General features: G+C 39.1%; 1 protein-coding gene across 1 annotated transcript in view; it reads left to right on the top strand.

Annotated features, from left to right (window-relative positions):
* zmym2 (zinc finger MYM-type containing 2) overlaps positions 1-18361 on the top strand; it is a 40356-nt gene extending 21995 nt beyond the window's left edge. The window contains exons 10-25 of the mRNA XM_023950573.1: positions 133-258; positions 576-726; positions 884-1056; positions 1134-1299; positions 3174-3202; positions 4899-5040; positions 6171-6292; positions 6410-6560; positions 7090-7245; positions 10541-10665; positions 10744-10930; positions 11028-11170; positions 12806-12920; positions 14314-14556; positions 15004-15139; positions 16222-18361. Of these exons, the coding sequence (XP_023806341.1) occupies positions 133-258; positions 576-726; positions 884-1056; positions 1134-1299; positions 3174-3202; positions 4899-5040; positions 6171-6292; positions 6410-6560; positions 7090-7245; positions 10541-10665; positions 10744-10930; positions 11028-11170; positions 12806-12920; positions 14314-14556; positions 15004-15139; positions 16222-16447 (2391 nt within the window). The 3' untranslated portion in view covers positions 16448-18361. The remainder of the gene's footprint in view (positions 1-132; positions 259-575; positions 727-883; positions 1057-1133; positions 1300-3173; positions 3203-4898; positions 5041-6170; positions 6293-6409; positions 6561-7089; positions 7246-10540; positions 10666-10743; positions 10931-11027; positions 11171-12805; positions 12921-14313; positions 14557-15003; positions 15140-16221) is intronic.
* Positions 18362-20422: the final 2061 nt, after the last annotated feature.

A 20422-nucleotide genomic window follows, 5' to 3' on the forward strand; every position in this document is an offset into this window, starting at 1 on the left:
GTTTTTTTAAAGGGTGAAGTAAGATTTTGTCCCTTCTACTGGGTTGTGGTCAGACAGAAAATGGCCTTTTTATTGGTGAAAGTTGCAGACCTCTGGTCTAGTCTCCTTTTATCATTACTTCTGTTTTTATAGAATGCTACTCTTCAAACAACTACCAATGGACAGGCGCCGCTTTGCACAACAAACAACACCATCCAGCTGAAATGTAACTACTGTCGAGGAGCGTTCAACCTAAAGCCAGAAATCCTGGAGTGGGAGGTGAGATCACATCTTCTTTTTATCCTTTCTTCTTCATCAACAACAGTTCTGTAGTTTGAGCTGATTGTTACAGAAGAAAAATCATTGTTTTTCTCCAAAATAATTGTAATTTCTTTGCTTTGTGATTTGTTTATTTGGATAAATGAAAGGATTAGATACAGACTTTTTCAAATAGTCCAAATTATTAGTGAAATAATTGTTAATAGTTAATAGATTATATGTCAGATGGGATCAAAATAAAATGCTTGCAGCCTTGTTGTATATATTTCTTATGTATAAACATGAGAAAAGTGACAAATGCATGTGTCTGGCTGCAGGATAAGGTCTACCAGTTTTGCAGTAAGACGTGTTGTGAGGACTACAAGAAGCTTCACTGCATTGTGACGTTTTGTGAGTACTGTCAGGAGGAGAAGACGCTCCATGAGGTGGTCAAGTTCTCTGGGGTCAAGAGACCATTCTGCAGTGAAGGTACTTATTTCCTTGGGTTCTCCTCTTCCGTTTTTTCAAAATATGTCATTGCCTGTATTTTTACCTAGGCCAAGTCACATTTCTGACCATAAGGCACAGTCGTCAAGTCTGCTGCCTGTTTCTTGATTTTTCGATCTTTGTTCATTTGTTTGCGTAGGCTGTAAGCTGCTATATAAACAGGATTTCATCAACCGGCTGGGTCTGAAGTGTGTCAGCTGTAACCACTGCAATCAGTTATGCAAAAGAGCCGTGACTCAGCAGCTTGGAGGCATGACTCGGGACTTCTGCAGTGAGGCTTGCTCCAAGAAGTTTCACGACTGGTACTACAAGGTCTGCTCCTTTTTGATAAATTCAGCAATGAGTCTATGTGCTGATTTAAGATGACGTTGTTTGGTTTTGACCTCCAGGCAGCACGATGCGATTGCTGTAAGGTACAGGGAAACCTGACCGAGTCTGTGATGTGGAGAGCGGAGATGAAGCATTTCTGTGATCAGGACTGCCTGTTGAAGTTCTACTGTCAGCAGAACGAGCCCATCATGGTCACACAGAAAGGGCCAGAAAACACCAGTACAGGTACCAAGATTGTGTGGTTTTTGTGTTGAAGTATCTTTTAGTTGACCTAAAACAGCTTATTGCGCTTGTGGTAGAGTGTCCGCCCTGTGACTGGAAGGTCGTGAGTTAAAATCCTGGCCGAGTCGTACCAAAGGCTCTAAAATGGACCTAATGCCTCCCTGCTTGGCACTCCACATTAAGGGGTTGGATTTGGGGGGGTTAGGTGTGGGGGGCTTGGGTGTGTCTGCAGCTCACCGCACCCCCAGGGGATGGGTCAAATGCGAAGAACAAATTAGTAGATAATGGGACTTAACATGTTTGAATTTTTGCTCTCTTTGGATCCAGTGTTTCCTCGCTATATCGCCGTTCACCTTTCACGGTCTCGCTGTTTTGTGGCTTTTTTTCTGTGCAATTTTCCATGTTTGTTATGTTTTCCTTTTTTTAAAGACCCACTCTGATGAAAATTGTTTTTGCTGTTTTTAACGTGTTGCTGTGGCAATTTTCTGATGATGGGGAACATGGATAAAGGAAATGAAGCTTAAAATTGCGTTTCTTTATTGAAATTGTTGTGAATCAGGAGCAGAGGAAGAAATGCAGTTGGAAAGAAATCGTATTTGTGACATCGAAAATACCCCAAGCAGGCCACAAGCTATCTGCTCCACTCCGCTTGCAGATGTCTAGATCCATGTCCGTCCTTGTTTTCCTCATCTTAGCTGGTATCTGGCTCAAAACTGTATGAAACTTACAGAACTGTAAGTTGAAAGTTGAAGTCCCATTAGTTGTCACACACCTAAGTTGGTGAAATTTGTTCCTGGCGTTTGACCCACCCCCTGGTAAACTGCAGATACAGCTGTGCTCGAGAACCATTTGTTGGCTCAGCCCCCCAATCCAGTGTCAAGCAGGGAGGCACTGGGTCCCATTTTTCGAGTCTTTGGTATGACTCGGCAGTTGATTTGAACTCACAACCTTTTGGCCATTGAGCTGGTCCAAAAGAACACTTTGAAAATAGATCAAAAGATGAACAGAGTGGGAATTCAAACAGTCCACTGTGTTCTGCTTCCCAATTGGTTGTTGATCTTGTCAATCAGTCTCCTCTGTGTCGTGTCTTTTGTACAGAATGTGTTCAACTTGCAAAATCTACATAAATCTCCGATTGCCAACAGACTTTAGTTTTCATTCTCTTTTTTTTTTATGGTTTGAACTTTGAGAGTTTCAACAAAAGAGAAATGCGTGAAAATGTTCATGTCTGTCTGAGAAAAGTATATAAAATGAAGAGTTTTACAATCTTAAAACATCTACAATCCTACTTTGCATATTTAATTTATTGCGGGTTGGGTTTTTTTTAGATAGCAACGCTCACGATAAATAGTGTAAATAAATAAATTTAGTGTAAATAAATAATATTGGTCTAAATGACAACAGCTGGAGCAAAGGCATTGTTGTAGAATCGGAGACAAAAACAATCTTGTTTGACTTTTTATGTTTGGCACTCATAACCTTTTTCTTTGCTTGTCTTTCCTTTTTTTTAGGTCTGAATTTAGGGGTTTATGCTAACGAACGAGTGCTTAAATTTTAAAAAGATGAATCAATCATGCCATGAATTGAAAATATAATTATTTTAACTACAATAAAAATAGAATAACTGTAATTTAGCAGCTGAAAATTTGAGCTTAGATTATCAAAAAAGAAAAAGCTGTAATATTTAGTAATCTGCCGTTTCTTTGAGGATATTAACTTTAAATGGCAAAATATTTTAGATGAGAAAAATATGTTTATGTTCCTCACGTTTTTTATTCACCAAAACCAACAAAAAAGACCTTCCTTATTGAGACAAAGTTTAAGTTTTTTGCAGACAGTTTGATGCAGAGCTCTTTTCATGTTTTTCTCTCTCACAGGATTAGAAGCACAAGGAGCCAAACTTGGAGTAAGTATTTGATGTGCAAAAAACACGTTTACTTTAGATATAGTCATCAAATGTGTTTAGAAAGGTTTTCTATTGACTTCTGTCCTCCAAATGTTGTTCACGTGACAGGATTGTCTCAAAGAGATGATTTGGCCACATGTTTAAGAGACCGACCACATAGAACAACTTTTAATATTTTTTGTGTCTTTCTTTATGAATCTACCTCTGACAGGGTCGTAAAGAAAGAGAAGGTCGATATTATCAAAGCACAAAATGAGCACTTCAAATATTTCTGCTGGAATTTTTGTTGAAGTTAACTTTATTCACACAAAACATCAATAAAAGTTTGCCAAATGGCCTGAATTTTAGCTTTTGGCTAAAAAGATGGCAGAGTTTTAAAAGATTTGACGGCATGTGTCAGCGTTACTTTAACCTGATTTATACTTTAACCTGGATCTTGACTCACGCTTGGAAGCTGAGTGTCAACATGAAGATAGCATTTTGGGGAAGATCCTTATTTTATATTATGTCTCTTCAAATAAATCCAATATTTATATTTTTAAGACATAATTAGGGCTGGCACTAATGATTATTTCAGCAGTCCATTAGTCAACAATTTTAAGGTCCCAGGTAAGCTTTATGCTAGCACAAAAAAAGAAAATAAATTGGCTTGCAAGCTATAGGGTTCCTGATCCCTGCACTAAATCATTCTCTAAACTTCCCGTAGAAATAGTAAGCAAAAAGATTTTTATGATCATGGGTTTCACTCTATTGCAATTAGTAACCAGTAAATATTCTCCAATAATGTTTCCTCCATTCGTTTCCAAAAGTGACTAAGGTGGAAGCCAGGGTGCAGCACCCCAATCATGTCTTTAAATCCATCCTCTTCAAACATTGACAGAGGTCTCATTCCTTTTAGAAACACGTTAAGGATGCTCTGTGGAAGTGTTGCAGCCGTCTCTGGTGTGCACTGGCTCCTCCCCAGTGTACAGTCAATGGCGCAGACCAGCAGTTTTAGCTTATGCGTCGCTACACAAGTTTTTAAGTCCAGTTTTGAGTTCTACATACAAATCAGGCGTTCGTTGATCACACGGTGTTAGTTCAACCAGCGGAACTTTCTCATGCTGAATCGCAGCGACGCAGCACTGTGACCAATCGGGGACTCAGATTTGGTAGTGTGGGGAAGAGTCTGCTTCAAAACGTGGAAGTACCAACTGTTGTAAACATGGTCACGAAGGGGACAGGTTTGTGTCCGGTCGGATTAATATGACTCCAATACAGACATTAATAGGAACAGAGCTGTAAAACATCTGGAGCAAGATTAGCGGGATTTGCACCGCTTTGACTTTTGTATTGTAGGTGGCGGACGAGCGCTAATAAACTGTAAATACCCTGTTACTATCTGCATGTCAAGCACTGGTCAGGTGCTAGACATGCAGATAGACATGCAGATGTGCACCATAGTGTGAATGCAGCATGAACCGCACAGCCCTAGATCTAATATATAACTACGACTGTAACACCTTGCAGTCACTTCCAACTCTCAAAACTGCTGAATAATGCTGTACACAATTAAAAACTGCATTTGAAGTGTGCTCATTGGATAACAGGATGATAACATTATGAACATTAGATAACAGGAAATCATAGCAGAAATTGTTCATGGTCAGGTGTAATCTGAATACTACTGCATTACAAATTGTGCATCTCATTTCAGCATGTAAACCAGAGTACTGCAGCCTACTCGGGTGGGGGTCTTATGAGAGATGTGAAGAACAAGGCAGTTCTCTGCAAGCCGCTTACCCTGACCAAAGCCACCTACTGCAAGCCTCACATGCAGAGCAAGCTGCTGCAGACGGGTAAAGAGAAACACCTACATGTTTATTGATGATTGGATTGGATTTAATTTATGTCAAGCATTAATTGTTGTCAATAAAATAAAAGAAATCACACAGATTTATCAAACTCATTACAGAAATGATGAAATGCATAGATTAAAACACAAAAACAAAGACACACTTAAATCACATTTGATTAATTAAATATAGTAATCATTAACTACAGTCAAGTACGGTGGAATGTTTTTATTAAACAATAAATATCTGGGTATATTTCTAGTTTTAGATTTCATTTGTCAAATCTATTTGATTGAGGCTATTGTGCTGATTGTGTTACTAACTCTTCAAGTTCAGGTCTTCTGTGTGTGAACCTGTAGAGGGCAGTCTTTGGTTTCTATTGGGAACTGGGAAATGGGCTTTAGCTCCGTTTGATAAGCAGTTTGCCGTCTAATTTGTGTGTTTGCCTCTGAGAGGGGCAGACATTTGAGCTTGAATGTTAGGTTTCTAGACCAGCAAAAGGTACCATCATCCACCACAACTTTTACGCAAACACTTTCAATTAAACTGTAATCTTTAGCTTCCTGTTATTTACAGCCCACACTATACAGAAATAAAGTTATAGCAGTTGTATTTGTACAGCACCTTTAGGACATCAAAGGAATAAATCGGCACAACAAACAAGACTGACAATTTTTTGAACATTACCTGTTCCCATAATCCCCTGCGGTTGTTTTTGTATCGGTAAAAAGCAAAACAAGATTCTGTTGTGGACAATGGTTATGAGTATCAGCCAATGTTTGGTTCACAAATGGGCATACTTACAAAAATTTCAAATGATGTATTTTATCATTCAGTCATCCAGTACCAGCTCAGTGGACTATGGGAGCATCATAAGTGAATATGTGATCAAATATGTTTGTTTGGAGTCTTAATCTAAGTCTTAAAATGGGGCCAAATGCCTTATTTTTGAAGAGTTAAAAACGCTGAACAGGCAGAGGCTTTGACTTCCTCCTTCTTTACCCTGATGTTTGTTTTTCATTTTTTTTAACCTTGTTTTACAAAGAGCAACTTTCTGCTGCTCTGAGTCATAGTCTACAAATGCAAACAGTAAAATGTATTCATTGCTGGGATTTGTCTTTTTGTGTCTACAGATGTAGATGATGGTGTTAAGAGGGAGTACATTCCTGTTCCTATACCTGTGCCTGTCTTCATTCCTGTACCCATGAATATGTATGCCCAGGTCACCCCAGCTCCCGTCTCTCTGCCTGTACCGGTAAGACCGGAGGGTTGTTGCTCACAAGCTAATAACATACCAGTGATACAAACAGTGTTAGAAAATATTCAAACTTTACCCAATACTAAACACAACTTCTCATCCTTTCACTTCTAGCTTCCTGTGCCTGTGTTTCTGCCCACCACCTTGCAAGGGGCAGAACAGATCGTTCAGACCATCAAAGACATGAAAAAAGAGGATTCCTCTGATCCTGCAGAGGCCAGTCTGTTCTCTTCAGCAGAGAAGATCACAGATGATCAGAAACCAGGTGCATGCATGAGGGGGCTGGTTGTCTAGACTGAACTTTGAGAGATTTTTTAAGCCTGATATACAGTACAACAAGGCAAAAAAGTGTTCAAGAATTCTGTCCCTCACAGACCTGTGTAAAGAATCCATTCACTCTTAAACAGTCAGACTGCAACCTCCCCACCATGATCAAAAGGACAGCAGGGACAATATTGTAGGTCATCCTGCTTAAGCCAGCTCATGTCCAAGTCCATCTACAGTTCGTCAGAGACCATCTGTATGATTCTGAGGAGGATTAGGAAAAGGATATGTGGTCGGATGAGACTAAAATGGAAATCTTTGATGTAAACGCCACTCACCTTGTTCGGAGGAGAAACAATGCTGTATCCCAAGAACACCAAACCCAGTTTGAAACATGGGGTGGGAACATCGTGGTTTGGGTCTGACTGATCCGTATTAAGGAAAAAAAGAACAACTTGCAGATTCAGAAACTGATGTATTTTTTTGCCCCACCGACAGAGCCTTGATTTGACAGCCATTATGTTTTACAGATGTGAAACCAGTGAAGATAAAAAAGGAACGGCAAAGACACAAATCCTCCAGCAGCAGCAGGAGCAGCGGCAGCAGCAGTAGCTCTGACATAGGGGAAGAGCAGGAGGATGACAAATATGAGCCTGACTTGGACTTGGAAGCAGACTTCCTTCAAGGTAAACACCTACTTCATTTCAACTTCCACTCCAATGAAAATTGTGTTTTTGGTGTTTTTAAAATGTACTTGTGGCATTTTTCTCACGATGGAGGACATACATCTAAGAATTTATAACTAAAACTGTGTTTGAATATGTCTTAAATCAAATCGTGATGGATTAGGTGCAGATAAAACGTCCACGGCGACAGTCTTGACTACAACTCAAAGGGAAATATCTGATGAACTCCTGTCATTCTGCAAAAAATGTCTTAAAAAACAACACAGGCTTTTTTATTTTGGCTAAAAACTGCATAATTATGATTAAAAGACCACTGAGAATGATTTTACAATGCATTAAAATATAGTTGTGGTAAAACTGTAAAGGTCATTGACTGTAAACTAATAGGAATAGAGCCCTGTCAATAGAATAAAAACTGGAACTAGAATTGGCAGATGTTTTGTAATACAGGACAGTCCAGGCTGGAGGAGATTCTTAATATAGTACAGTCCATGAAGACGTTGATCTAAATCATGTACCAAGTTACAGAGTCTCAATTTGAGAGAGCAATTTGTTTTGATTTTTGAATGTCATATCCAGGGCTCTTATGTGAAAAATAAGACCAATATTTTATGAGATCCCTCTCCAGGGTTCATTTACAGTTTTGGTTCTGTTTTCTTATAGGGTTTAGTTTAGTTGCGTTTTGTATGAATGTGTATATATCTGTGGATCAGAACAGCTTGCTGGATTAAAGTTCCCCCAGAATCTTCTGGATTAGCTAATATAAGGTTTTGGCATTCTTTCCAGGTAAGTGAGGTCAAAAACTCCTTGAAGAACCACGTGTTCACAGTTAGAGAAGCCTTATCAGACAGTTTTAGAACTAAAACTAATCGGGAATATTTATTGGTTGAATAACTTGACAAAAACTGGCTTGCAAACTGTAAAGAAACTATTTTTGCCAACTGTGTTTCAGTTACCGTAATTTCCGGACAATAGAGCGCACCTGATTATAAGTCGCACCCATTACATTTTTAAAGGATAAACCATTTTGTACATACATATGCCGCACCTGTCTATCAGCCGGCTGTGCCCACATTGAAACATGTGTTGTAAAATGAAGATGTAAATGTGCTGAAACTGCATGCTTGTGTAAGAAAGAGGAGGGAGCGCGTGCAGCACAAGAGGGAGCGAGAGCACGCAGCGGAAGTGTGTTTGGGGGTGCGCGTTTATGTTTGCTATACAGAGTGAAGGAGAACTGTAATAAAAGAAGGTTTCCCCCGGAAGAACGGTGAATGACTCTTTATTAACTTGTCTGGAGGCTCTGAGGGTCAGAACGGGGAAGTGAACCCCGCGTTTTCCGACCATGGTCAGAAAGAAAAAAAGTAATCGCAAGAAAGGTTCAACACATGACATATTTACAAAGAAATACGGTACACAGAAAGAGTTTTACAAAGTTTGAATAATATACCTTAGCTTTTCTTTCCAAACAGTGCTTGTGAAACGGCAGTAACACGGCAGCAATATGGTAGTAAGAGCACAGGGCTGGTTAAAAAAACATTCCGGTAAAAGTCACTTAAAGCAGCAGTGACTTATAGACCCACCTCTGCGCGGCACATGCCTCTGCGCATTGGCACAGCGCGTGCCGTTTTCTTCCACAACAGTGACACACCGTAACACAGCGCTAACAGGGTTGGTTTTAAAAACAAGAACGTAAAAGTCACTGAGAGCTTTCTTCATCTTCCTCCTGTGCACTGAAACCATGGAAGTCTTCCTCCTCAGTGTCGGATTGGAAAAGCGTCAGATATTCTTCGTTACTCTCTCAGTGTCTCCTTCGTTGTCGTTGTCGGTGTCACTCTCATCTTGAGGCAAATTCACTCCTGAGTTTGCGCTGTCCTCTCCGTCACACAGCAGACCAGCTTTTCCAAACCCGTTGGTGATGGTGGATTTTTTCACACAGCTTTTAACGATTGCTTTTAACTTGAAAGCTGCATCATATGCATTTCTTCTTGCATTTTCCATGATGAGGGTCTGTTCGTACTATTCATTCACAAAGTGGGAATTTACATTGAACTTGCGTCTTCCTCAACACATTTACCGTATTCCCCCTGTCTCACTCTTACTCTTTCTGCTCGAGCGCCCCTAGCGGTCGTTAGTAAAAATGCATGGGGCTACAAAATAAAGAAAAAAATTCATAAATTAGCCGCATCATTGAATAAGCCACAGGGTTGAAAGCGTGTGGCAAAAGTAGCGTCTCATAATCCGGAAATTACGGTAGCTCAGAAGTGTGGTCCATGTTGTTTACTCGTTTAGAAAATATTCACTGGAGGGTTGATGTTGAACCCGATGGAAACGGAATACAACGGATTCTGTTGCACAAAGCTGTAAGGTGAAAGCAGTAGTAAAGTCAAAGCCCGATCCCCCAATAACACACTTTGATTTCACATGGAAATCTGCATTTTATTTTCAAAGTAAAGATTAGCGTTCAATCTTTTTTTTTTTTTTAACCCAGCCATAGCGTCACAAAACACTGTCCATATCTGTTTAAGGGGAAGAGACTTATTTGATCTGTTGAAAGTAAAGGATATAAGACATTTAATTACCTTTAATTCACCACAGATCTTCAGGAAGAATGTCCTTTATACAGACAAGACATAAGTTGGAGCTTTTTGTCAACATCAGCTCACGCAAATGAACCAAACCAGGAAAAGAAGACTTTTCTCATGAGACTACTCCTGATTATTATTTTTTTCCTTTTTGCATTTGCAACAGTTGATATTGTACTCTGCATAGTTTCAAGACCAACAAAGGCTCTCCATAGTGTAAGTAAGGAAGGTTCCAGGTGCAGGTCATCGGTCTGCCAACAGGAAAACACAAACGGCTAAAAACATCCAAGAATGGCTAAGACCAAATCTTTAACTAGTCTTGAATGTTCTTCAAGGAACCCTGATCTGAATCTTTCTTTAAAAGAAAATTAAACATCAAATCTGGAGAAGAAACCCAACTTCAAATTAAGGCAGTTTCATCAATCAACCAAAATCTATAAAGACAGCTGCAGAAATATTATAAAAGTTGTGCAACAAAAATCTACATTTAAAGGTATGATCTCTTTCTGAGGCTCATTCCATTTGTTTTTTTTTTTTAAAGATTCTTGTACTGTAAAGGCCGTGTCAGAGGGTTTTCTTTTATTGACACACTGAGGTGCCACAATTCTGTTCTCAAATGTAAAAAATAAACATAAACTTTAAGAGGAAATTTTATTCTTTGGATTACTCCCCTACAAGTTAGAAAACAAGTTTACAGACGTTCTCTGTCTCAGCCTCAGATCCTGCCCCGGTTCTTGAAGGAATGGATGAGGAAATGAGCTTCTCTTTACCCCCCATCCTGTCAGATGAGAAAGATGAGCTTGAAGAATCCACTCCACGACCACAACCAAGGAGACTCGTGAGTACAGAAACTTGAAGCGGTCGGACAGATTCCGGACGTCATTTCAGTTCAGCAACATTAATAATTGTCTTACAGGGAAGTAAAAGGCGGGCATTGGAGGAAAACTCAACGTCATCCACCTCTTCTAGTCCAAATAACAAGCCCTCTAAAGGACATTCGTTGCCTCTTAAAGCTCGCTATGGCGTCAATGCTTGGAAACGCTGGGCGTTATCTTTTAGTGACAAATCTGAAGACACCAAAGCAGCTGAAAACACCAAACCCGGTAAGGTACCTGTTATGCGCATGCAGGGATCATTGTTGTTCGAAGACATAAATCATGTGTGCTGACAGTCATCTTTGGTTGTTCTCATATCTCTCAGTACGACCTAAAAGTAATCTTCTGACTCTGAGTCCAGAGGAGTTGAATGCAGCTCTGTCCAAATTTGTCAAGGAAGTCTGCAGGCCCAACGGGGAACGCTACTCTCCAGACAGTATGCTCTACCTCTGCTTGGGGATCCAGCAGGTTAGTTTTTGGTCTTTTTCAGGGGTCCGCCACTGGTTTAACCTCTTTAACACCAGAGCTTTAGCTCCAGTGTTTCTAACGCTAAGGTAACTCTTCAACCATTTATGCAATTAATGAAGTCAGAAAATCAGCCTCACGCTGATATGCAACACTTTACGTTAGTAATGTATGTAAACGGTCGAAGAGTTACGGTAGGTTATAGAGCGTGTGTTATTTAGATGACGTCAGTAACGGCTCTAGTGTTCAAGGGTTCAAGGATCTGATTCTGATTTTCTTAATTTGAATACAAATTAGTGGTTCATTTTAAATAAGGAAGCTTTTTCTTAACTCTGTAAAGCACCCTATTTCTGCTTTAGCATGTGTGATATATGTGCTTTTCAGTAATTCTCCTTTTAAAAACACTGAAAACACAGTTTAGCCCAACCTTAATGAATTATTTATACATTAGATTGACAGTGAACATTACCCAGCCTTTGTATCACACTAAATCAGAGCTAAGATGGGCATGAAACAAAACAGTTTAAAGATTTTTTTTTTTTTTGCTTTCAGCAAATGGTACAAGCATCTTATGAAAGATTATTTAAAAAAAAAACATATTGCAAATCTCAGTTTTTACTGCCAATACATATTTCACAAAGTGGCTGAAGTGTAAACACAAAAGCTGCATTTATTTATTTTACATCCCAAAAGCCTGATTAACATGATCTCTTTAGTGTGTACTTCACATTGGCCTCTCACAATCTTTAACTTTTGGGCAGCAGAATGCAGGATTGTATTTTACCGCCTTTTAACATAATCAAACCATTTTCACAAAATTAAGAATTTATTAATTTATTTATAATATATTAAATGGAATTTATGGTAATGCCATAAACATAACTGCCAGTTTTCATTTATTAAATTGGCGTAGTAAATTTAGGATAACAAAACAAACCATCCAAATACTATTTTGTACTTTTAATATTTCTGTAATTACCTTAAAATTGTTTGATCTTTTATTTTCATCTTTTGTATGCACAGATGATCATTTAAAGCTGTTTTTTTATCCCAATATTTAATTAAAATTAAATATGTTGTTTGTATTATGATTAAAGAAGAACGTTGGATTAAAATGTTTCAATAAAATGGAGAAGTTTAATTATTTTAAATCCACGTGTTTGTTCTTATTTAAAGACTGTGTTAGTCTTTTGAAGGTGGGAACTATAAAGTCTCAGTTAATGTTTTCGTGGGTCAGGTTTTGCTGCTGCACAGTTCTCTCTCTTGTGAGAGCGCGGGCGCAGCATGGCTGGAGAGAGAACGGGTTTGTTCAAAGTTTTTCGTATTTTACCATTTACTATTACAGATTTATTTCAAAAAGTTTATATTTGGATGTTTTATGGGACGTTTGTAAATGAATTAACTTTAACTTTAGTGTGTTTTTTGGGTGGGGGTGGGGAGCGCTAACTTTTTATGGCGGCTCTTTGCTTATGTGTGAAGAAGAGCCGATTATGTGTCCACTGATTATAAACTATTTGCTGTTCACATCCTGATGAGCGATGATGATCGTTCTAGTATGAGGACACACATTGTTTAGCTATTGAATGGGAAGTTTTTTTTCCCGACCTGCTAAAATGCGTTTTCTTGTCTTGCTTAAAGCACCTTTACGCCAAAGGACGCAAACTCGACCTCTTCAGTGATCCATGCTTCCAGCAGTTCGGAGAGGAGCTGAACAAAGTCCTAAAAGACTGGCAGCCCAGTGTGCTTCCTGATGGTGAGTGCACGTGGTCTGGATCGACAGACCACGTGAAAAGAGAAAAAAGTATGTCCTTCATTTACATTTCCTCAAATATCACTTCACACAGTGAGTCTTGTGTATTTTTACTCTATCGTTTTCTAAATACTAGTACCTAAACATGGCGTTTTTGACATAAAATAATAAAAACAAGTTGCAAACTTTTAATACCAAGTGACTGGTGCACAACTCCAGGCCTTGACTACTATGTTCATGTTCTATACGTCACACACTATCACCTCACTCAGACTTGGGTATTTTCACTGTATAGTTTTTGAAATACTAGTACTTCATTAAGCACATTTTACGTTGACTAGTAATCTACTGGATTTGTACACTAAATTGATTTAATTTAACCTCAAATTTCTTTAATAAATGCTTTATTTAATAATCAATAAATAAAAGGCCTCGCAGTAAAAGTACAAAAGTCTTTGTGAGTAGATAGCAAATAGTTTACCTTGGAATTCTGCACCAAAGTTGCCTTATAAAACCTGAAAGTTGAGAGGTGTAACTGTCCTTACTGTGAAATGACAATTGATAAAAAGAGCAAATATGCAAACAAGTACAAATATTTTTGACAGGGAATATTTGTTTTTTTTGCATGTCTGTAGTAGTAGTATTCATAACAGATCAGATATTTTTATGTGCTAACAGAAAGGGCTGTGGCGTAAACCGTGTAAAACAAACGCCAAACATTTTTAAAGCGCGGCTTGCTTGATCACGACTGAGCGAACAGCGTCTCACTTAACTGCAGGACAAGCTCTCTGCTCTGCTCCATTCTGATGCATCCACTGGCAGGCGAATAGATCCATGTGTGGCTTGTTTTCCTCGTCTGAGCTGGAATCCGGATCAAAACTGTACGACTAGATATCACCAATGTTGATCGCCATTTCTGATGCACCAGTAATGTTAGGTTTAGCAGCTCTGCAGAATATGTCATTGAAAAAGTTTTGGGGATTTTGTTTAAAAACAGCATAATCATCACTAAAAGACCCCTGGGTACACTTTTACCATAGATCACAAGATGATTGGGGTGAAACTTAAACCTTTAATGAAATGGGTCACTTGTTTTTTGTTTTTGTTTTTGCTTCTCGTTCTTTTAGGTGGAGTTACCTCTGTTAACAAACCAGTAGTGTCCAGTGATTATAACCTTTTCTGCTGTTCACATCCTGACTCGTTGTGATTGTACTTTTGAAGTTATATGAGGACACTGCAGGAAACAGTTATTTCTTCTATGAAAAAATATTCATGAATGCTGTAAAAATTGAATTGGTTCAACAAAATTTGATGTAAGGAACCATCCTTGTCTTCACTTAGCTGTTTTGACTATTTTTTTTACCTGGGTTGAATGAAGTGTTTTGTCCCTCCAAAGGCTCACTATGGGGTCGAGTGGAGGAGCAAAGTCTGTGGAGCAGCCAGCACCTGGGGGAGCAGAGTCCCGCCACGCTGCTGCGCTCCCTGGTTTACCTGAACACCAAATACTTTGGCCTGCGCACCGTGGAACAGCATCTCCGCCTCTCCTTCGCCAACGTCTACGGCCCTGACACGGTCCATCCTGTCACCAAGGAGAGCACGGTCTGCATCCGCGTGCCCTCCATCAGTCAGGATCACCATGGTAACCCATCAATATCCTCCTAACTATAACAACTCAGCGAGTATGCTAACAGGCAGTTATTAGAGATTAAGATTGTGCCAATTTCTGCAGGTTTGTCTAAAATCTTTAGAGATATTCTGCTACACTGATGACAAGCGAAGCCTACTATTCAATAGAGCTGTGAAATTAAAAGCCTGGAGCAAGATTCACCAGATTTGCACCGATTTACATCAAGCCTCTACCAACTGTTGGTAGTAAACAGTACAAAAGGAAAAAGCTCCTTCCTGATTTTGAAGTTGTTCCTGAACACGCATGCACGATGTGAACGTAGCACTTCTTTCATGAGTCAGCCTTGTACTGTCGAAAAATGTTATATATTTAAGTGAATGTTATATATTAAGTTTTTAGCAAAGCGCTACATTTTTAATTTTGTAAACTTAAATATCTCTCTTATGTTATCTGCTGTAGTGCAAACAGAGTCTAGGAAGAGGAAGCGCAGCCTAAAGGATGGCGAGCAGGAGGACGAGGACACGGGCAGCTCCTCAATACGGTGTCCTGTAAAGAAACACGAGTGTCGTCTCTATGAGATCTACAGATCCAAATGGTAAAAGCACTTCTATGAGCTTTCATTTTTACTCTTTACAGTGTTATCTTTCCTCCTGACTACAAGCAATGCAAATTTGTCCCTAAACCAGGACCACTGCATTCTACTGAATTAACTGTTTGTGGTATCTACAGAGGACATTTGGGGGTTTTCAAATGTGAAGGGTTGGGCTCTGGGGAGCCTAAAAAATGTTCTCTGGTAATCAGGCAGATACAGACTTTGTTTTTTCTTTTATTTCAGAACGCAGGTGACATACAGCAAGGAGCAATAAACTGTACATCAATTGTTCAGAGAAAACGCCTGGGGGGATACTAACACGAAATAAACTTATATTAAATTATAAAGCCGAGCAAAATGACTTGTTTTAATTGTTCTTTTGTTTGTACTGGGGGATGGAAGATACAGTCTTCTTAACCTTTATTAGTGATGATTTGCATTAAACTTTATTCCAGAAGTGTGCTTTAGACCACAAAGGGTTACTTTAAAAAATGTTTCCTAAAAGAGTTTTGAAAATTCTTGCCTGTGAGGCTAGAAAGCTGTTCATTTAGTCAGGAATGTATGTTTAGTATTAGCATTAGCCTTCCTATGGGAAATCCTAATAGATGTTAGCATCATGCTAGCAGACTTGGGTTTTACTGCTGTTATGCTTTAGGTCACCGTAAAAGGAAAAGCATAAAAGATAATATCTACTTTTATAGACTGATTTATTAAGCTTGGATCAAATTAGTTCGATGCATCGATTTAATCAACCCAGTCGTAACGTTAATTTTCCCTTTAAAATAAAAATCACTAAATAGGTTTGAAACAGGGAAAACCTTAAACTATATATATATATATATATATATATATATATTTTTTTTTACCCGTTTTCTGCAGTTACGTTAAGCAAACACAACAGAATTCTATGGAAGACTAAACTTGTTTTACACATTTGTTTTTGTTGTACTCCTTTTGGTTACACGTAGTTACTTCACATGTTAGAAATATACATTTTTTATTTTTGGTGAATTCCTCATGACCCACTTTAAATAGAAACGGCACAAGTTGTAACATTTTTGTGAACTTTCGTCTCGTCCCTCCAGTCCACCGTCATTGTGGGAGCATCATGGCGTCTTCTACATGCAGCCGGATCCAGCCTGCAGCCCAGAGACTCAGTTATGGTTCAGCTCTGCGCCCCTGGAAAGACGGATCCTGGAGAGCCTCCTCACTCGAGTGCTTCTGGTCAGGGACATTTACACAGACAAGGAACACTTGGAGGTGGAGGAGGAGGAAGAGGGAGATCAGGGGGAGGAGGATGGAGGGAAGTAGCAGAACCAGAGGAAAATGTGCGTTTCATCAAACATGTTTCTGTTGCCCGTCATTGTCTCTTAAAAGATGTCTTATGTTGATGAGAGGATGTTCACAACATGGTGGATGATGGTTGTGGTGGTGATGATTTGCCTCTGGAAGGAGGTCAGAAAAGGGATCGGCACAAATCCACGATATTGAGTGACGTGAGGAGATGTGAAGTCAAGCTGTAATGTTTGCTGACGGAGATGGGAGGTTTAGGACTCGCTTTAGGAATTCACGACAACCTCTCAGAGAAACATGTTTTCTGTATTTGTACGAGCAGCTTTATGTTGAAAGTTCACGATAGGATGTTTTCGGATTGAATCGGAGATGCAGCATTCAGATTAAGGTGAAGGAAAAATTACATTTCCTAAAAATCATCCCTCATTCAGTCTTTCAGCTTTTAAATGAGGTAGAATTATGACTGACGGGTTTTGAAAATGAACTTACTCATTTACAAGATGCATTTTTTATACACAAACCTTTTCATTCCAATGACGGAGTGTTTTAGGTTTAAGGTTCCTGCAGTTTCCATGTCACTGAATTAGCGTTATTGGTAAAAAAAAAACAACCAACATCTGCAATACTTAATCAGCAAAACCAAAGGTGCTTTACAGACGGTTCAGCTCCGATATTCTAATGGGAGACAAAGTAATGGGTCTGGAATGTAAAGCCTTCACCTCCAGGTTTTACAGAGACTCACAGCTCAAACTTTGCTTTGGAAATGGGGTAATAATAGTCTTCACCAGTGTTGTTAAACTGCAGAATTTATCTCCAGTTCCCAGCCCCATCAACACGTGTCAGCCTTTAATATGCGTCACGTTTCTAGAGGGACATCAAACCACATGAACTACCCACTGAGCGGCGCTGCTGTCATGTCCCGCCTCCTGTTCTTCCTCTGTCAGGGCTGCTCTCAGGCTAAAACGTTGCTCCACAGAAGACTCCAGTCAAGACTGTTTCCTGCTGGAGGAGGTTGCCTATCCACATGCTGCGTTTCTTTGTAGGACATAACGGGAGGCCTCGTTCCTGCGATGTAGCATTACCAGCGTACCAAGCCCAGATTGGGTTCTTTCCATGTGTAAATATATTCGAAAAGGGGAGGAGTCAACAAAGGAGCTGTGTAGTTTTGAATAAATAAAACCTTAGTTTGCAAAGTGACCTGTTGCAGAGCTTTTTCTTAACATTATTTATTTGCTTTTAGTTTGTTTTAAATGGTTGTATTTTTGTAAGCAGTTTTCTTCCCCCTTTATACGAGCGATGATGATGGTGATGATCCAGTTAAATATGAAGGATTACTCCAATTTGTGGAACTAGTTTAAAGACTTTCACATTTGGCTGTTTATGTAGTTTCACTCATTCCGTTGAGTTAGATTTTTTTTTCATGATCTTTAGAAATATTTTTGTCAAGCTATCCTTGCATTTATTTTATTTTAGTTTAACTATGCGTTATATAAAATGTTGTCGTGCCATCAACTTCTTTATTTTCCCTCCTTTTGAATGATGTGACTGGTGCACCTGGTTATTTACGAGCTCCTTGCTGAACAGACTCCTCCTCCTCCCTCCCGAGTTGGACCTTCATCTGAAGCTGTGACCTCCACCTTCTCCCCCTTTGAACCGCGCTTCTCCCTAAAACCTGCCGTGGACATAGGAGGACACTACAGATGAGGGGTTCTGATCAACGTGTGGCTAGACTGACCCTGGTCAGAGGATGCTGGTTTACCAGACCAGCGCCCCCTGCTGGACTGAGGCGGCTTCAGCAGACGCTGCGGCTGGCTTTAACGCCTAATGTGAATGTGCCTACCTGTAAATACTGAAAGTGAGTGATTGTGACTTGAATCTGAACTGTGGGCTCTTCTGCTGATGTGGTTGTTTAATAAATGACTTTGTTTTCTAGTCAGACTCGTTTTTAATGCAGATGTATGCAAGAGATTTGGCAAAGTGCACTGGTGTTTACATTTGATCTCTGAAAGAAAATGAGTTTCAGAAATTCACAGGTTAATGGAGTTCTGAAAAGGCTGTTAAAACCTTTTTCTTTTAAAGCAGGTTCAGTCAGCATTTCATCTTGTTTAAAATAATTTTGTAACTACTTGACAGCCAGATCAAGTTCTGAGTTAACTGCTACATTTTCTTTTTGACCTCCAAATCAGACTTCATGGCGGTTGCAGACAAAGTAGAAAAAATATTTTTTTTTTTTTGTGGAAACATTGCTTGCTAGAGGTATTTTTTAACATTAAGTCTATACTATAAAGCTTTGTTTATATTTTTAAAATATTGACTTTATTTTTAGCATTATTTAAAACATTTATTCACAAAAATAGTGTGCAGAATGTTTTAAAAAATCTGCAGAAATGTTGCAAAATGTGATGAGCCGTCTTCATATTCTTTTTTATACTTGAGAATGTTAAGATTTCCTTTTACATCCTAATTTTTTTTAGGTTTGTTAATTTAGTGTTATATTGAGTTGATTCATGTTTCAATTTATTTTTTACGTTGAGGAAAAATTCTAGGGAACTGGTTCTTGTAGAGTTGAATTGTGTAAACCATAATGTAGATCCACATTTTTTTTTTAATGATTTTGAGTATTTTAAATGTTGTTAGTAACGTCCCTGTAGAGCTGAGAGTTTGAAAGTCACCATAACAAGGCCATAAGTTCTATTACAGTGTTAAAAATATGGAACTTATGAAATACCCACAGTGGTCCCGACTAATAAATCCAACCCATTCTATCCGTCTTCCAAACCTGCCTAATCACTTTTGGAGTCGCATGAATGCTGGAGCCTATCCCAACCACTGTCTGACGAAGGCGGGGTACCCCTTGATTGATTTACTAGTCCACCATAGTACCACACAACTTAAACACACTAAAATTCTCAACTGAGGGACAATTTGCAGTCCTAAATACAAACAAAATGATGAACAAAAATTGAAACAATGTATTTAGTAATTTAGTAAAGTTTAATAAATTTGTACCATCTTACATTGAAGCCATGCAGGGCTAGCCAACCCTGGACCTCAAGAGCCACAATTACCCTGCCTGTTTTCCAGTTCTCCCTGACCAGCTTGCAGCTGAATGGCATGTGATTCCACATCCTGATGTTCTAAACACCTGGTGTAGGCAGTCCACATTAAGCAGCCCAAGTAGAATTGGAAAACAGAAGAAAACTGTTCTTGGATTCTTCAGGGTTAAAGATGCGTCAAAGCGGAAGTTGATGTTTGGTTCAGGCTGCTCTTCGCCTGGAGGTTTTGTCTGATCCACTAGATTTACTTTTTCACAACAGCAAAAATGTGAATCCAGATGACTTCTGTTCCCATGTTTCAATAGAAATTAGTTTAAAAGTGGCCTTTTTTAAAGAGTAACCAAGCAAAAATATTTAAGTCTTTAAAAGTCCGCTCCAATGTTTCAAACATCATAGTCAGTAATTATTAAACAGAGGGAAATCTCTCTGTAATTGTACTGAACAGTAAAGCTCTGCAGCATCAGAGCTTTGACCTTCTTCACTATCATGTCCCATTTTTACAAGGTGCCAGGAGGACACGACACTTATGTAAGGAGTGTTGTATGGAAGATGGCAGACAGCAAAGCAAGGGTAAGAATGGCCTGTCAACACCCAGGGGTCAGCGCGGCAGCCGGGAGGCGGGGCTCCGGGTGGCGGGCCCTAATCACTTGATGAGTTTGAAGAGGCTTAACATTCCCAGTGCTGTTTTCCGAGCCGCTTGATAGGTGGGATGTCTGAACATGTGGGAGCTCCATTTTTCTTTCTTTCTTTACGTCAAACTTGTAAACACTTTCTGTCACCTTCTGAAGAGTTTGGAAAAATGTTCTGTCTCATAAAATAAAAGAAATACATGTAAACAAAGAAAACATTTGTTCATTGTTTCCAAAAATACCAAAGGGAGTATAAAAAGCTTCCTTAATTAAACACTCAGGAATCTAGCTTTAGCATTAAGAAGTAA

Source organism: Oryzias latipes, chromosome 21 (genome assembly GCF_002234675.1).
Source record: "Oryzias latipes chromosome 21, ASM223467v1".
Classification (NCBI taxonomy): domain Eukaryota; kingdom Metazoa; phylum Chordata; class Actinopteri; order Beloniformes; family Adrianichthyidae; genus Oryzias; species Oryzias latipes.